Raw genomic sequence first — 18,701 nt, forward strand, 5'->3', positions numbered from 1 at the left:
GATTGTTTCATTAACTGTTTTTTTTACTTTAATATGATGCCATTGAAGATGCAATACAGGAGAGCACATACAATGAGCAAATAGATAAATAACAATTAATAGAGAATCAATATGAATCAAATCTTCTCATCATGTGTTACTCAAGTAATCTGGGTGCTCATTTGTTTTGAATGCATAAATGGAGCAAACTACCAGACTAGAATCCAGTCAAATCCAGTCAACTCTATGGACAGACACCCATTACCCATACTCAATGATAATCAGGATGACATTACCCATACTCAATGATAATCAGGATGACATTACCATACTCAATGATAATCAGGATGACATTACCCATACTCAATGATAATCAGGATGACATTACCCATACTCAATGATAATCAGGCGGACATTACCCATACTCAATGATAATCAGGATGACATTACCCATACTCAATGATAATCAGGATGACATTTCCCATACTCAATGATAATCAGGCGGACATTACCCATACTCAATGATAATCAGGATGACATTACCCATACTCAATGATAATCAGGATGACATTACCCATACTCAATGATAATCAGGATGACATTACCCATGCTCAATGATAATCAGGATGACATTACCCATACTCAATGATAATCAGGATGACATTACCCATACTCAATGATAATCAGGATGACATTACCCATACTCAATGATAATCAGGCGGACATTACCCATACTCAATGATAATCAGGATGACATTACCCATACTCAATGATAATCAGGATGACATTACCCATACTCAATGATAATCCGGATGACATTACCCATACTCAATGATAATCAGGATGACATTACCCATACTCAATGATAATCAGGCGGACATTACCCATACTCAATGATAATCAGGATGACATTACCCATACTCAATGATAATCAGGATGACATTACCCATACTCAATGATAATCAGGATGACATTACCCATACTCAATGATAATCAGGCGGACATTACCCATACTCAATGATAATCAGGATGCCATTACCCATACTCAATGATAATCATGATGACATTACCCATACTCAATGATAATCCGGATGACATTACCCATACTCAATGATAATCAGGATGACATTACCCATACTCAATGATGATCAGGCGGACATTACCCATACTCAATGATAATCAGGATGACATTACCCATACTCAGTGATAATCAGGATGACATTACCCATACTCAATGATAATCAGGATGACATTACCCATACTCAATGATAATCAGGATGACATTACCCATACTCAATGATAATCGGGATGACATTACCCATACTCAATGATAATCAGGATGACATTACCCATACTCAATGATACTCAGGATGACATTACCCATACTCAATGATAATCAGGATGACATTACCCATACTCAATGATAATCAGGATGAGAAGGACATTTGAAGACAAGACGTTTTGGAATGAGGAAAATGACAAACATACCATATTATCTTCCCATCAAAGTGCATTTCCTATTATGTAAAACTGTACAGAATTCATTTTCACATTGTTTACACACATATCATGCTGTAAATTACACTAGTATGGCAGAAAAAGGATGTGAGCAGGGAAGTCAAATCAAATTTTATCGGTCACATACACATATTTAGCAGATGTTATTGCGGGTGTAGTGAAATGCTTGTGTTCCTAGCTCCAACAGTGCAGTAGTATCTAACAATACACACAAATCTAAAAGTAAAAGAATGGAATTAAGAAATATATAAATAATAGCTCGAGCAATGTTGGAGTGGCATTGACTAAAATACAGTGGAATAGAATACAGTATATACATATGAGATGAGTAAAGCAGTATGTAAACATTATTAAAGTGACTAGTGTTTCATTATTCAAGTGGCCAGTGATTTCAAGTCTATGTACATAGGGCAGCAGCCTCTAAGGTCAGGGTTGCTTAACCGGGTGGAAGCCAGCTAGTGATGGTCATTTAACAGTCTGATGGCCTTGAGATAGAAGCTGTTTTTCAGTCTCTTGGTCCCAGCTTGGATACATCTGTACTGACCTCGCCTTCTGGGTGACAGAGGGGTGAACAGGCCGTGGCTCGGGTGGTTGATGTCCTTGATGATCTTTTTGGCCTTCCTGTGACATTGGGTGCTGTAGGTGTCCTGGAGGACAGGTAGTTTCCCCTGGTGATGTGTTGGGCAGACCGCACCACCCTCTGGAGAGCCCTGTGGTTGTGGGCGGAGCAGTTTCCATACCAGGCAGTGATACAGCCTGACAGGATGTCCTCAATTGTGCATCTGTAAAAGTTTGTGAGGATTTTAGGGGCCTAGCCAAATTTCTTCAGCCTCCTGAGGTTGAAGAGGCGCTGTTGCGCCTTCTTCACAACACTGTCTCTGTGGGTGGACCATTCCAGATTGTCAGTGATGTGTACACCGAGGAACTTGAAGCTTTCCACCTTCTCCACTGCCGTCCCGTCAATATGGATAGGGGCGTGTTTAAATGCTAGCAACAATCTAGCTAGGAATTGGATATCTAATCTCCTAGCAAGGATAGCTATCTAATCTCTCATAGAACCGTATAATCTGTCACGAAGTGGTGAGCTGCATGGGACTATGTTCTGGTTCTGGGTTTTCATCACTGGTTATTTGGAGCATCAGGATTGGGGCGAAGGCCGTGCTTAAAGGACAATTCCACCCAGAAATGATATTTTGGTATTTGTGTCATTCCATTGTTGATATAGTCCAAACATATTTTGCATGTCAGTAATCAAGTTTTCAAGATATATAACTTTCAAAATGCATCACACCGGCTGTATTTCTACATTTTGAAAGTTATATATCTTGAAAACTTGATTACTGACATAGAAATCCCGTCGTGACAACTACTGTTGCTCGAATATGTTGACCAATTTACGCAAGGTTTTAGTTCTGGGTTAACCGAGATGAATATCTATCTAAAGCAAGAATATACCGGTAACTATGGAAATCTAAGGTCGCAGATTTCTATCTTTCATAGTCTACCAGAAAAGATGCCACAGCACCTAGTTTCATGGTAACATAAGGCTGTAGGGAATCACACTGGAAGAGAATAGAGAGTGCAGCCAATAGCCATATTGTCATATCATATGAATTGGGTAAAGTATCAGTGAAGAAACCTGTATCAGAGCCTAGTCTAAACATCTAAACGATAAACTCTGACATCACCCAATTGAAGTTGAAATTTCAAACGGTTAAGGTTAGTTTAGGGTTTTGGTTAGGGTAGAGGTTAAGGTTAGGTTTAGGATTGGGACACCCCAAGGACCCCAGATAGCACGAACTATCAATCAATCAAATGTATTTATAAAGCCCTTTTTATATCAGCCAATGTCACAAAGTGCTGTACAGAAACCCAGCCTAAAACCCCAAACAGCAAGCAATGCAGATGCCTATACCTGTACAGGAAGAGATGTAAGTCATGAGGAAGTGTTCAAAGCCAGAGAAAAGGGGGGGTCACTTACATTTGGGAAGGTCTTTTGTTTATTTAATGCTATATAGTAGAAATAGAAAAAAATCATCCATTGAATGAACTGAAGTGAGATGATATGGTCCTAACTGGAGGCGTGAAAAGTCAGCCGGCTACACAGGGCTGGAGGGCTCAGGGGAAGAGGAGAGGGAGATGGCTCCAACCACATACTCTGGTCCTCCCTGACCCTGCCCTGTCCTCCACAGCCCAGTGTAGAGCCTGTCCTCCAGGGTCACAGAAAGCTTATCAGACAGACAAGGGGATGGAGCCTGAGCCTGGGGCTGAGGATGGGGATTTAAGCCTGGGGATTCAGGGTCTTCAATGTGGAGAATAGGGGGATCGATGTGAGAGTCTTCCAGGGACTTAGGGAGAGCCACAGGAGGGTTCTGTGTGGGGACAGAGGAGTAACTCTCTGATAGTGTCAAAGATTGGCTACTGTTGTTGTTGTAATTGTCTACCCTCGGGTCCATCCCACTGGCCTCAGCCCTCAGTGTGTCAGATGACAGACTAGCTGTGTCCTGATTGGCTACAGTCTCATTCCCTGTGCCCTGGTTGGTTGACTCCTTAACGTCTGTGTTCTCATGCACCGCACCCTCACAGGCCGCACCCTCATTGGTTGCTCCCTCGCTAGCCGCCCCCTCACTGGTCTCCTCGTCGGCTGCGCTGGCGATACGAGACAGCGTGCTGTGATAGCGTGTGTCTAGAGGGTATCCCGCACTGTCGCCCCTCCGTAAGGGTCTGAAACTCTGCCTCTCCAGTGAGGGTGAGTAGCGCCCCCCAGCACCAGACCCCGGGTCGCTGTACTGCTTGTGGCGCTGCCACTGCTTGCGAAGGTGGATGCGCGAGCGGTGCCGGGAGCGCAGTGGCGACTCCTGCTGGTCGAAGCGGGGATCGTGACGCAGGAACTCATTGAACAGTGCGTCCGTCTTCTCGTCTATGCTGTAGTCACGCCGACGGAGGCGTACGGGCCGTGGCGAGGGAATGGGTTGGGGTTGGGCTTGGGGCGACTGCAGCGGCGGTTGTTGCAGTTGTAGCGATTTTAGTGGTGATACCGATTGTGACGGATCTTTCAGAACAAGCGTCTTTCCTCCATTAGTAGACCTTGGGGACCTCTTCAAAGGTTTCTCTTCCACCTCAGTACTCTTTCCCATCTCATCCTCCAACTCCTCCTGGAACACCTTGGCCTCGAAGCTCTCACACACGGTGCCCTTTCTCCCAGAGCTGGTGAAGAACAGCCTTCTCTCCGACGCCGTCTTCCCACGAGGGCCTACAGGGGCCCCGAACAGCCTCAGCTCCTCAGGGGCCCTTATCGGAGCCTCAATGGACGTGTACCCACTGTCCATCTGCAGGAGCTTCCGGCTGCACACCTCCCCTTCACCTCCTACCCGGGTTCCCCCTTCTCCTCCTCCACCCTCACTATCTCTCCTTTGGACCCCCCTGTGCCCAATCTTTCTTCCAGTGTCCCTGTATTCCCCCTCCCCCTCTGTCTCCCTTTGTCCTCTGTCTCCCCCCTCCCTTCCCGTGTCCCCATACTCCCATTCTTCCTCCAGTTCGTCGCCAAGGTCCTGGGAGAGACAGGCAGCAAAGCCAGACCGGGCTGCAGCGCCTCCTAGTGAACACACGCTGTCGGCGTCGCTGCGTATGGACTCCCTGTCCGTGCTGCTCTGGTCCGAGGAGGCATACTGCTCCAGAGAAGCTCGCAGGCTCCAGATGTCTCTGTACAGGGAGGGCTGGGTCTCAGAGCTCTCCTGTCGACTGATACACACCCCAGACCCAGACCTTGATCGAGGCCCTGGATCTTCCCATAACCCTGGCCCTGCTCCAGCACTTAGCACCCCTTCTAACTCTGATCCAGAATCTGCCTTTATCCTCACCCCGGATGCCCCTAGCCCTGCCTCAATTTCTAATTCTGCCCCTGTTATTGCCCCCACCTCTAACGTTGACTCAAACCTGTCTTCTGTCTCGACCTCTCTTTCTGTTCCCAGAACAGCCCCTACCCCTGTCTTGGCTCTTAACCCCATCTCTGCTTCTGTATTTGGAGTGGCCCCCAACCCATCCGCAGTCCTTGCCCTTATCCTTGCCTCAGCTCCTAGCTCTGCCTGGAAACTTTCTCCTCCCTCTTGGGCTTCGTCTGCACACAGACCTTCCATTATCTCTGATCCCATACCCACCCTTTGTTCTGTCCCTAAAATATCTGTCTCTTCCTCTTCATCTTCATCTGACTCTTCTCCTGGCCCAACCCATTCATTGACCTCCTCTCTTGCTTCTTTTCTTGTCACTGCCCCAGCTTCTCTCCATAACCCCGTCCCTGTTCCCATCGCTTCCTCCCCAGGCTCTTGCCCTCTCTCTTGGGTCTCAGGGGGCTCTGGTGGTGGGTGAGTTGCGTTCCTCTCTGTCCTGCTGCTGCTGGCAGCCTCTACCACCGCCTCCACCTCTAACCTGCAGAGAGACAGAGAGACATCAGGTAGATTCACCATCAAACAACACCCACGTGTTTTATTTCTCACCTGCCTGTCTCTTATCTGTCTTAACACACTGCACTTATCAAAAGTAGTTAAGTTACGGAATTGATCATTTATTCAGATTCAATGGGTACCCCTATAACCGATATGAGTATAATACTGTTTGTTAGAAGTAAGAGTCTGTGAATGGTACCTGCTGAGACAGGGTGAGGGTGGGCAGGTGGGGGGCGATAGCGACCCTGCAGAGAGATGCTGGAGGCCGCTGCTCTGGCTGTGTGCGGAGGGGAGGGGCTGGATGAAGTCACGGCGGAGAGGGGGAGAAGGGGGTGAGTCCTCTTCAGTTGGATCTGTGTTATCACTGGCTGCTCTCTGTCTCTGGAACGGACGTCTCTTAGGAGAGCCTGGGGGAAACACACACACACACACAGTGTTCTCCTCTCCTCTATCTTCATATCGATTCCAATGCAGTTTAGGACTCGATTCAATCAGTAGTGCAGAAAATCTGCGTTATGGTGCCACTGACATTGTTTCCGCATTCTCGGAGACGGCATTCACGGTAAACACTGCATTCAGAAAGTATTCAGACCCCTTGACTTTTTCCACATTTTGTTACGTTACAGCCTTTATTCTAAAATCGATTAAATAAAACATCAATCTACACACAATACCCCATAGTGACAAAGCAAAAACAGGTTTTAAGAAATACTTTATTTACATAAGTATTCAGACCCTTTGCTATGACACTCAAAATTGAGCTCATGTGCATCCTGTTTCCATTGATCATCCTTGAGATGTTTCTACAACTTGACTGAAGTCAGAGTCCACCTGTGGTAAATTCAATTGATTCGACATGATTTCGAAAGACACACACCTGTCTATATAAGGTCCCACAGTTGACAGTGCATGTCTGAGCAAAAACCAAGCCATGAGGTCGAAGGAATTGACCGTAGAGCTCTGAGACAGGATTGTGTCGAGGCACGAATCTGAGGAAGGGTACAAAAACATTTCTGCAGCATTGAAGGTCCCCAAGAACACAGTGGCCTCCATCATTCTTAAATGGAAGAAGTTTGGAACCACCAAGACTTATCCTAGAGCTGGCCGCCCAGCCAAACTGAGCAATCAGGGGGAGAAGGGCCTTGGTCAGGGAGGTGACCAAGAACCTGATGGTCACTCTGACAGAGCTCCAGAGTTCCTCTGTGGAGATGGGAGAACCTTCCAGAAGGCAACCATCTCTGCACTCAGCACTCCACCAATCAGGCCTTTATGGTAAACAATTTAATACATTTTATAATAAGGCTGTAAAGTTACAAAATGTGGAAAAAGGCAAGGGGTCTGAATACTTTTCAAATGCACCGTATGTTGGCTCAATTGGAAATTACCTTTAAATTTCACATTAGTCCAAAAAGTTTAACTTAATAAAACCAGACATATGCCTCTAGCCTAGCAACATGACCTCTCACCTTTGGTGTCTAGACTGGCGGCACGATGGCTGCTGTCAAACTTCCACTTCCTGAAGTAAGGCCCGGCCCCCTCCAAGCTGGCATGCCGTCTCAGTTTGCAGAAGAAGTGCAGAACGGAACCCCGGTGAACGGGGGCCGGAGACGTTCCCCTCACTCCTCTCGTCCCTGTAATCTCCCTCTCTCCTTCTGTCCTAACCCATGGTCCGTCCCCTACGGCCTCCGCCTGCCAAAGTAGAGTAGAAGTAGAGATCGGTAGATAACGTAGATATAGAGATAATGTGCATATAGAGAGGGTCAAGGAAAGGTTTTAAGGACAGCCAAGTGGGGGCTTGAACCCCTGTCACCAAGGGGCATGCAGGGTTCCGAAATAGAGAGTGATACCTCTTCATCAGAGTCTGTAGTGGTGTGTGTATAAAGTGATGTATAATACTCACGGTTCTGGAGCGGGGGGTTGGGGGGCACAGGATTGGTGGACTGTAGCTGAGTCTGGAGTCCAGTAGGATGTAGTGGTGGATGTCTCCAGGGAGGGCACTACCAGAGCTCTGGCCCAACCAGGCGGGCCCAGCCCTCTCAGAAGACTACACAACACACGAGGTTCAGTTAGGATGATCAGGGAAAAGCAATCGCAAGGTTGTATAGTAGGTTGAGTACAGAGGATCCTGGTGGGAGGAGCTATAGGAGGATGGGCTCATTGTCATGGTTGGAATGGAATCAATGGAACCGTATCAAACACATCAAAAATATTGACTTTGTTCTATCGATTCCCTTCTAGCCATTACAATGAGTCTTCCTATAGATCCTCCAACCATCCTACCAACCACCTCTGGTTGAGTAATTGAGTCAGCTAGATTGTTATCTACCTTCCCTGACACCTGAAGTTCTAATGCCCTTAACCAATAAATGCTATGTTTTTTTTTACCGTGGAAAAGTAAATCATGCTAAATGTAAAATGTGGATGTTTACCTGGTAGAGGGGGTACAGTGGGGGTTTGGGAGTGGGCGGTTCGTTGACGTTGAGGCTGCTGCTCTCTGTAGATTCACACTCCATGATGGTGAGTATCTTCAGGGTAGAGGGAGGGGGGGCCAGGGGGAGGTGGGTCAGACGGGCCTTCTTCAGATGATGGAAGTCCCCTTCTGTGAGGGTGTATCTGAGTAGGAGGAGAGGAAGGAAATGGTATCTAAATTGAATTCAGTCCCAAGTTTCCATTGAGATAAAGAGATTGTTTTCCAAGGAAGACCTTGCTTCAAAAGACTTAATGTATGGAGACGACTCTCCACTTCCACCACCAATCTGTACTTGTGTTGCAACATCAACCTGAGTGATACACGGCAGCCATTTTGTAAATAACATTGTCCTGTACCTGCGTCCTTTGTCCTGAGTCTTGCTCTCCTTTTCGTAAAGAGCTGACTCATTGAAGGAGACACGGCGGCCAGTAGAGCAGGTGGACATGAACCGGTCTGTCTCTTCATCATGGCAGCTAGACGGTGAGAGAGCATCTGATTCATCAAGCCTTATAGTGATGTCTGGAGAGAGGAGAGGAGAGGAGGAGAGGTGATGTGAGAGGGAGCAGAGAGGAGAGGAGATGTTAGAAGAGGGGAGGAGAGGAAAGGAGAGGAGAAGAGACAAGAGGAGAGAAAAAAATGTAAGGAGAAGGTGTCAGTTTCTATGGTTTTAATAAAAATATTCTGTGTCTAAACGGAAGTAGAATGTACATCCTCCTTACCTTGTGTGGGCTGTGAATCCTCCACATAGGTGGTATTAGTCTTCTCTGGATCATCACTGGCCCTGCATACAGAGGACAGAAAAAGAGGGAGAAAAGAGGGAGAAAGGAAGGAGAAAGGAAGGAGAAAGGAAGGAGAAAAGAGGGAGAAAAGAGGGAGAAAGGGAGTGTTATTGGTACTGTCTCTTTGCCCTTTGCGGTCAAAAATAGAACTGTCTCCAGGCATCAAACATTTAATGCTCATTTTGATTTCACTCCGAGCAGTAATCCATTTCTATCCTAATCACTTCAACACTGTGTCTCCTAATCTCTCTGTGCAGACGTGCCACAGTTTTGCTAATACATAATACACTTAGGGTTAATCAGAGTTAGAGTCAGGGACATGACCTATAATGCTGTAGGTTGGGTTACTGTAGAGGTGAGAAGTGTGTGGTACCTGGAGTAACGGCGGCTGCCCACAGAGCAGCGGTGACAGTACAGCAACAGCACGGAGAGAAGGATCAGTGAACCTCCAGCGAACACACACAGCAGGACCAGCAGGATCACATAGTTCTCAACCCGTCCTACCGACACTGGCACCTCCTGTATAGAGGGAAGGACCATAAGGGTCAGAGGCCTAGTACCTTACCCCTAGACACAACCCCTTTCAACCAATGGCAGTCTGTAAACGTTTCCCAAATAGATCTTTGGTTAAGGGAACTTCTATCTGGAGAAACGGGGTGTGACTCTTCAGGTTTAATTTAGCCTAGCAGCTTACCCTCGTGGCTAACACTTTCAGTGTACACAGATCTGAAATGACTGGATAGGTGACAGAAATATGATAGAAAATCTATTGTATTTCATACTTTGCATCCCATTAAAGGGTTTTGCCTTGCATTATGGTTGTGCGTCATAATGTATTGTATTGTCAATCAATGATTGAATAGATAGCCTGCAGTACAGTATTCTTTTGAAATGCATTATGTTTTCACACCATGTTTGTGTGAATGCGTGTGTGAATCTACTGTGGCGAGCCAACATCTCAGCTACATGACTAGTGCTGCTGGGAAAAAGATCATTTTCCTTTTGAAGTCAGAAGAAATATTTTAGTCCCATTACTGTGTCAGCTCAGCAATGTAATATTTAATAAGGATTTATGAATACAGAAAGATGTAAGCTACACATATACAGTAATGTTGCACAACTGCTCTTCTCTGTACTTTGTGATTAACGTGCTCTGTCTTCCCTAAGTGATCCTCAGGATTAGAATCCAAACGTCAATGAGACCTTTAATTCAATTTCCCTGCTCATCTGACTGAGGGGAAAATGAAGACTCTGCATGCTAAAAATGGAAATGCATGGAGAAAAGGAGGGAAGATGTAGAGGAGAGGGGGAGAGAGGGGAGAGGGAGAGAGGGGGAGAGGGGGAGAGGAGGAGAGGGGGAGAGAGGGAGAGAGGAGGAGAGAGGGGAGAGGGGGAGAGACGGGGAGAGAGGGAGAGAGGAGATGGAGAGAGGAGGAGATGGAGAGAGGAGGAGAGAGGGAGAGAGGGGGAGGGGGAGAGGAGGAGATGGAGAGAGGAGGAAAGGAGGAGAGAGGGAGAGACGGGGGAGATGGAGAAGAGAGGGAGAGACGGGGGGAGAGGGGAGAGGAGGAGAGACGGGGGAGAGGAGGAGATGGAGAGAGGAGGAGAGAGGGAGAGATGGAGAGAGGAGGAAAGGAGGAGAGAGGGAGAGACGGGGAGAGGGGGAGATGGAGAGAGAGAGAAGAGGAGAGAGGAGGGGGAGAGAGGGGAGAGACGGAGGAGAGAGGGAGAGACGGGGGAGAGGGAGAGAGGAGGAGAGAGGGAGAGAGGGGGAGAGACGGAAAGGAGGAGAGAGGGAGAGACGGGAGAGATGGAGAGAGAGAGAAGAGGAGAGAGGAGGGGGAGAGAGGGGAGAGACGGAGGAGAGAGGGAGAGACGGGGGAGATGGAGAGAGAGAGAAGAGGAGAGAGGAGGGGGAGAGAGGGGAGAGACGGCGGAGAGAGGGGGAGAGAGGGAGAGAAGAGGAGAGAGGAGGGGGAGAGAGGGGAGAGACGGAGGAGAGAGGGAGAGACGGCGGAGAGAGGGGGAGAGGGGGAGAGGGAGAGAGAGAAGAGGAGAGAGGATGGGCGACAGGGCGGCATCACCAGGAAGAGACAGTCAGACCGTGGTAAGCAGTGAGAACCAGACTGTTCTGCTGATGTTGTATTATGGACTGATTCTGATAATGGAGGGCCATTAAAAGCCAATGACAAAGCAGTTCTATATTGAATTTCATTTAACACACCCCTCTACTCTAATTACACTATGATTAAGACAGAGAGGACAGTAAGGGATTGGCTGTGATATCAAATGTGCTATGAGTCATGCTAAGATTGGTGATTGAGTGAAAGACCGAACACTCCATACTATGGATGGGGAAGCCCTCTAGATCACAAGAGTCTACAGTGATTCATAACCTTGACTGAGGGAACAACAAGGTCAACCTTCCACACAGTATTACTGTACACTGAGTTAATAACTAATGCACCCCTGAGAGAGAGAAGGGGGGGATAGAATGAGAGAGAGAGAGAGAGAGAAGGGGGGGATGGAATGAGAGAGAGAGCGAGATGGAGAGAGTGAGACAAGAGTGAGAGACAGACAAAGAATGTAGAGATATGGGAATGATCCGAGTCTGCAAATCTACACTTTCCACAGAGGAGTTTGGAACCCTCAGAATTAGCTTCTGGGGAAAGTTCCAGAACACCACCCATCAATCAAACATTGTCAACCTGTTAACTCCAATCACACACACATTCCAGCAACTGAGAGAATATTCTACGAGGAATGACTGGGAGGGAGAGGTGGCCATGGTTTCCAATTGAATGCCCTTCTGAGAATGAAAACAGCTGGCGTCAGGTTAGCTGCTAGCATAACCAGGCCTCGGATCAAAGCATCGCTAGATTCGCTAATGAAACTAAAATAATGGTGTGCCTATTGTTTGACCTTAGAAAGAGTGAACACATTTAAACAAGTGATCATCAGCATATTCATTTTACTCTGCCTTCATCCTCTTTCTGTTACTGGACTACAGAAGTGTATTAGTGAATAACATATCACACAGGGTTCATCCATTAGTATATAGGTTCAGCAGGAGGGGGACTCATGTAAAGACTGTGTGTAGGTCTAGACAAGTGAGGTGGGGATGGAGTACAGTGTGTTATGGCGTAGTAACAGGGAAATGGGGGTACCTAGTCAGTTGTACAACTGAAATGTGTCTTCTGCATTTGACCCAACCCCTCTGAATCAGATAGGTGCTTGGGGCTACCTTAATTCGGCATCATTGGCGCTCGGGATCTGTTGTTGGGGGTTAACTGTCTTGCTCAGGGGCAGAATGAGCTCGGCTCCTTCAGGGAAAGCCTCACAGGCAGCACAATTACCTGATGGGTCTCAGTTATCATTACAGGAAACATCACACACACACACACACACAACTTCTCCACTGCCAGAGTGATTGTAGTGTAATAATGCAATCTGCTGTTTTTACAAACTCAGCTCAACAGTAAGAACAACACAATCAATCAGTGGGAGCAGCTAAATCCCTGGCCGGCTACCTGCAGACCATATTACTAACCCACTGAAACCCTGGCCGGCTACCTGCAGACCATATCACTAACCCACTGAAACCCTGGCCGGCTACCTGCAGACCATATCACTAACCCACTGAAACCCTGGCCGGCTACCTGCAGACCATATTACTAACCCACTGAAACCCTGGCCGGCTACCTGCAGACCATATCACTAACCCACTGAAACCCTGGCCGGCTACCTGCAGACCATATCACTAACCCACTGAAACCCTGGCCGGCTACCTGCAGACCATATCACTAACCCACTGAAACCCTGGCCGGCTACCTGCAGACCATATCACTAACCCACTGAAACCCTGGCCGGCTACCTGCAGACCATATCACTAACCCACTGAAACCCTGGCCGGCTACCTGCAGACCATATTACTAACCCACTGAAACCCTGGCCGGCTACCTGCAGACCATATTACTAACCCACTGAAACCCTGGCCGGCTACTTGCAGACCATATCACTAACCCACTGAAACCCTGGCCGGCTACCTGCAGACCATATCACTAACCCACTGAAACCCTGGCCGGCTACCTGCAGACCATATCACTAACCCACTGAAACCCTGGCCGGCTACCTGCAGACCATATCACTAACCCACTGAAACCCTGGCCGGCTACCTGCAGACCATATTACTAACCCACTGAAACCCTGGCCGGCTACCTGCAGACCATATCACTAACCCACTGAAACCCTGGCCGGATACCTGCAGACCATATTACTAACCCACTGAAACCCACTGTAACCCACTGGGCTCATCTGAAATGACAGGCTGCAGCCAGCCACTGAACCCAATGTCTGCTTCTGGGTTACGGACACAAAGACTGGGGGCTCAATGGAAAGAAAAACAGGATGGAGGGAAGAGACCGAAGGGAGATTGTGGGGAGATAAAGAGAGAGGGAGAAGTGTGAGAAAAGAGGTAGGAGAGAGGATGAAGATAGCATGGAGAGAGATGGATGAAGAGAAGGTGGAGAGATGATTGAGAGAGTAGGAGAGCACAAGATGGATGGAGAGAAGGTGGAGAGATGATAGATAGAGTAGGAGAGCACAAGATGGATGGAGAGATGATAGAGAGAGTAGGAGAGCACAAGATGGATGGAGAGAAGGTGGAGAGATGATAGAGAGAGTAGGAGAGCACAAGATGGATGGAGAGAAGGTGGAGAGATGATAGAGAGAGTAGGAGAGCACAAGATGGATGAAGAGAAGGTGGAGAGATGATAGAGAGAGTAGGAGCACAAGATGGATGGAGAGAAGGTGGAGAGATGATAGAGAGTGTAGGAGCACAAGATGGATGGAGAGAAGGTGGAGAGATGATAGAGAGAGTAGGAGAGCACAAGATGGATGGAGAGAAGGTGGAGAGATGATAGAGAGAGTAGGAGAGCACAAGATGGATGGAGAGAAGGTGGAGAGATGATAGAGAGAGTAGGAGAGCACAAGATGGATGGAGAGAAGGTGGAGAGATGATAGAGAGTGTAGGAGAGCACAAGATGGATGGAGAGCAGGTGGAGAGATGATAGAGAGAGTAGGAGCACAAGATGGATGGAGAGAAGGTGGAGAGATGATAGAGAGTGTAGGAGAGCACAAGATGGATGGAGAGAAGGTGGAGAGATGATAGAGAGAGTAGGAGAGCACAAGATGGATGGAGAGATGATAGAGAGAGTAGGAGAGCACAAGATGGATGGAGAGAAGGTGGAGAGATGATAGAGAGAGTAGGAGAGCACAAGATGGATGGAGAGAGGACAGGAGGTAGAGAGCTGCAGTACTTACGGTGGAGTTCTCCGTCAGGCTTGTCAGTACAGGCGAGTCATTGCTCATGGTCCAGGTCAGAGAGAGTGAACCCTGAGGACGATAAACTGAAGAGAGGAGAGGAGAGGAGAGGAGAGCTTAGATACTCATAAACTATCCAGTCTAGTTCTTTCTTGCGCGCAGGCTGCCCTGATACTGTCTGGAGCCTGATTTAACATGTGCTCCACTTATCTAAAGGACTTGCAGTCAGTGCATTCATCTTAACATAGCTAGGCGAGAAAACCACAGTCGTAGTAAGCACATTTTTCCTCAGTACAGAAGTTATCAGCAAAGTCAGGGCTAATAGGAATAGACAAGTGCAAGTATTTATTTTTATGGGATGGGAGTAAGACTGCGATGTCTTATTTAAATACTCTTTGAAGAGGTAGGGTTTCAGATGTTTTCAGAAGATGGGCATGGACTCAGAAGATGGGCATGGACTTAGAAGATGGGCATGGGGAAGCTCATTCCACCATCAAAGTGCCCGGACAGATATAAGATTTGTCTGGGCTGAGTGGGAGCTGAACCTCCGTAGGGGTGGGACGGCCAAGAGACCAGAGGTGGCAGAACGGAGTGCTCGGGTTGGGGTGTGGGATTTGAGCACAGTCTGAAGGTAGGCAGGGGGCAGTTCCCCTTGCTGCTCCTTAGGTCTTACATGTTCACAATAATCTCCTAGAACAACAAAGTGAAGGGAAATACCTAGTCAGTTGTACAACTGAATGCCTTCAACTGAAATGTGTCTTCTGCATTTAACCCAACTCAGCTGAATCAGAGAGTTGCAGGGGCTGCCTTAAATCAACATCCACAGCACCTAGGAAACTGCCTTGCTCAGGGGCAGAATGACAGATTTTTACCCTGTCAGCTCAGGGATTCGATCCAGCAACCTTTCCAGTTACTGGCCCAATGCTCTAACCACTAGGCTACCTGCCAACCAAAGTACTAGTGTATTACATTTAAGTGGAATGCATTAGCAGTGCGACAGCACTGACCTCATATACAGTATAAATTGTGTATCAGGTGTGCATGCGGGTGCGTGCGATGGCTAATCCCACGTCTCTCTTGTTCTTCTGATTGTATTACAATACAATAATCTGCTCTATACGCTACTCTCATCGGAGACTACCACATAATCTCTTTGGCATGAATGTGTGTGCAAAATTCTGATTCATGCTCAGAAAAACTTTGTCACATCCAAATCAAATCCAATCAAATTTTATTTGTCACATACACATGGTTAGCAGATGTTAATGCGAGTGTAGCGAAATGCTTGTGCTTCTAGTTCCGACAATGCAGTAATAACCAACAAACTAACTCTAACTAACAATTCCAAAACTACTGTCTTATACACAGTGTAAGGGGATAAAGAATATGTACATAAGGATATATGAATGAGTGATGGTACAGAGCAGCATAGGCAAGATACAGTAGATGGTATCGAGTACAGTATATACATATGAGATGAGTATGTAAACAAAGTGGCATAGTTAAAGTGGCTAGTGATACATGTATTACATAAGGATGCAGTCGATGATATAGAGTACAGTATATACGTATGCATATGAGATGAATAATGTAGGGTAAGTAACATTATATAAGGTAGCAAGGTAGTATAAGGTACCCTGTTTAAAGTGGCTAGTAATATATTTACATCATTTCCCATTATTAAAGTGGCTGGAGTTGAGTCAGTGTCAGTGTCAGTGTGTTGGCAGCAGCCACTCAATGTTAGTGGTGGCTGTTTAACAGTTTGATGGCCTTGAGATAGAAGCTGTTTTTCAGTCTCTCGGTCCCAGCTTTGATGCACCTGTACTGACCTCGCCTTCTGGATGATAGCGGGGTGAACAGGCAGTGGCTCGGGTGGTTGATGTCCTTGATGATCTTTATGGCCTTCCTGTAACATCGGGTGGTGTAGGTGTCCTGGAAGGCAGGTAGTTTGCCCCCGGTGATGCGTTGTGCAGACCTCACTACCCTCTGGAGAGCCTTACGGTTGAGGGCGGAGCAGTTGCCGTACCAGGCGGTGATACAGCCCGCCAGGATGCTCTCGATTGTGCATCTGTAGAAGTTTGTGAGTGCTTTTGGTGACAAGCCGAATTTCTTCAGCCTCCTGAGGTTGAAGAGGCCCTGCTGCGCCTTCTTCACGATGCTGTCTGTGTGAGTGGACCAATTCAGTTTGTCTGTGATGTGTATGCCGAGGAACATAAAACTTGCTACCCTCTCCACTACTGTTCCATCGATGTGGATAGGGGGGTGTTCCCTCTGCTGTTTCCTGAAGTCCACAATCATCTCCTTAGTTTTGTTGACGTTGAGTGTGAGGTTATTTTCCTGACACCACACTCTGAGGGCCCTCACCTCCTCCCTGTAGGCCATCTCGTCGTTGTTGGTAATCAAGCCTACCACTGTTGTGTCGTCCGCAAACTTGATGATTGAGTTGGAGGCGTGCGTGGCCACGTAGTCGTGGGTGAACAGGGAGTACAGGAGAGGGCTCAGAACGCACCCTTGTGGGGCCCCAGTGTTGAGGATCAGCGGGGAGGAGATGTTGTTGCCTACCCTCACCACCTGGGGGCGGCCCGTCAGGAAGTCCAGTACCCAGTTGCACAGGGCGGGGTCGAGACCCAGGGTCTCGAGCTTGATGACGAGCTTGGAGGGTACTATGGTGTTGAATGCCGAGCTGTAGTCGATGAACAGCATTCTCACATAGGTATTCCTCTTGTCCAGATGGGTTAGGGCAGTGTGCAGTGTGGTTGAGATTGCATTGTCTGTGGACCTATTTGGGCGGTAAGCAAATTGGAGTGGGTCTAGGGTGTCAGGTAGGGTGGAGGTGATATGGTCCTTGACTAGTCTCTCAAAGCACTTCATGATGACGGAAGTGAGTGCTACGGGGCGGTAGTCGTTTAGCTCAGTTACCTTAGCTTTCTTGGGAACAGGAACAATGGTGGCCCTCTTGAAGCATGTGGGAACAGCAGACTGGTATAGGGATTGATTGAATATGTCCGTAAACACACCGGCCAGCTGGTCTGCGCATGCTCTGAGGGCGCGGTTGGGGATGCCGTCTGGGCCTGCAGCCTTGCGAGGGTTAACACGTTTAAATGTCTTACTCACCTCGGCTGCAGTGAAGGAGAGACCGCATGTTTTCGTTGCAGGCCGTGTCAATGGCACTGTATTGTCCTCAAAGCGGGCAAAAAAGTTATTTAGTCTGCCTGGGAGCAAGACATCCTGGTCCGTGACTGGGCTGGATTTCTTCTTGTAGTCCGTGATTGACTGTAGACCCTGCCACATGCCTCTTGTGTCTGAGCCGTTGAATTGAGATTCTACTTTGTCTCTGTACTGACGCTTAGCTTGTTTGATAGCCTTGCGGAGGGAATAGCGGCACTGTTTGTATTCGGTCATGTTACCAGACACCTTGCCCTGATTAAAACCAGTGGTTTGCGCTTTCAGTTTCACGCGAAAGCTGCCATCAATCCACGGTTTCTGGTTAGGGAATGTTTTAATCGTTGCTATGGGAACGACATCTTCAACGCACGTTCTAATGAACTCGCACACCGAATCAGCGTATTCGTCAATATTGTTATCTGACGCAATACGAAACATATCCCAGTCCACGTGATGGAAGCAGTCTTGGAGTGTGGAGTCAGCTTGGTCGACCAGCGTTGGACAGACCTCAGCGTGGGAGCCTCTTGTTTTAGTTTCTGTCTGTAGGCAGGGATCAACAAAATGGAGTCGTGGTCAGCTTTTCCGAAAGGGGGGCGGGGCAGGGCCTTATATGCGTCGCGGAAGTTAGAGTAACAATGATCCAAGGTTTTTCCACCCCTGGTTGCGCAATCGATATGCTGATAAAATTTAGGGAGTCTTGTTTTCAGATTAGCCTTGTTAAAATCCCCAGCTACAATGAATGCAGCCTCCGGATAAATGGTTTCCAGTTTGCAAAGAGTTAAATAAAGTTTGTTCAGAGCCATCGATGTGTCTGCTTGGGGGGGATATATACGGGCTGTGATTATAATCGAAGAGAATTCTCTTGGTAGATAATGCGGTCTACATTTGATTGTGAGGAATTCTAAATCAGGTGAACAGAAGGATTTGAGTTCCTGTATGTTTCTTTCATCACACCATGTCTCGTTAGCCATAAGGCATACGCCCCCGCCCCTCTTCTTACCAGAAAGATGTTTGTTTCTGTCGGCG

General features: G+C 47.5%; 1 protein-coding gene across 1 annotated transcript in view; it reads right to left on the bottom strand.

Moving 5' to 3' along the window:
* Positions 1-1,322: 1,322 nt before the first annotated feature.
* LOC135565740 (uncharacterized) overlaps positions 1,323-18,701 on the bottom strand; it is a 22,229-nt gene continuing 4,850 nt past the window's right edge. The window contains exons 2-10 of the mRNA XM_065013660.1: positions 14,511-14,596; positions 9,562-9,707; positions 9,129-9,190; positions 8,766-8,928; positions 8,369-8,552; positions 7,840-7,983; positions 7,406-7,628; positions 6,139-6,346; positions 1,323-5,922 (exon numbers count right to left, since the gene is read on the bottom strand). Coding sequence (XP_064869732.1) covers positions 3,597-5,922; positions 6,139-6,346; positions 7,406-7,628; positions 7,840-7,983; positions 8,369-8,552; positions 8,766-8,928; positions 9,129-9,190; positions 9,562-9,707; positions 14,511-14,558 — 3,504 coding nt within the window. The 5' untranslated portion in view covers positions 14,559-14,596 and the 3' untranslated portion in view covers positions 1,323-3,596. The remainder of the gene's footprint in view (positions 5,923-6,138; positions 6,347-7,405; positions 7,629-7,839; positions 7,984-8,368; positions 8,553-8,765; positions 8,929-9,128; positions 9,191-9,561; positions 9,708-14,510; positions 14,597-18,701) is intronic.

The sequence above is a fragment of the Oncorhynchus nerka genome, linkage group LG9b (assembly GCF_034236695.1).
Source record: "Oncorhynchus nerka isolate Pitt River linkage group LG9b, Oner_Uvic_2.0, whole genome shotgun sequence".
Taxonomy (NCBI): domain Eukaryota; kingdom Metazoa; phylum Chordata; class Actinopteri; order Salmoniformes; family Salmonidae; genus Oncorhynchus; species Oncorhynchus nerka.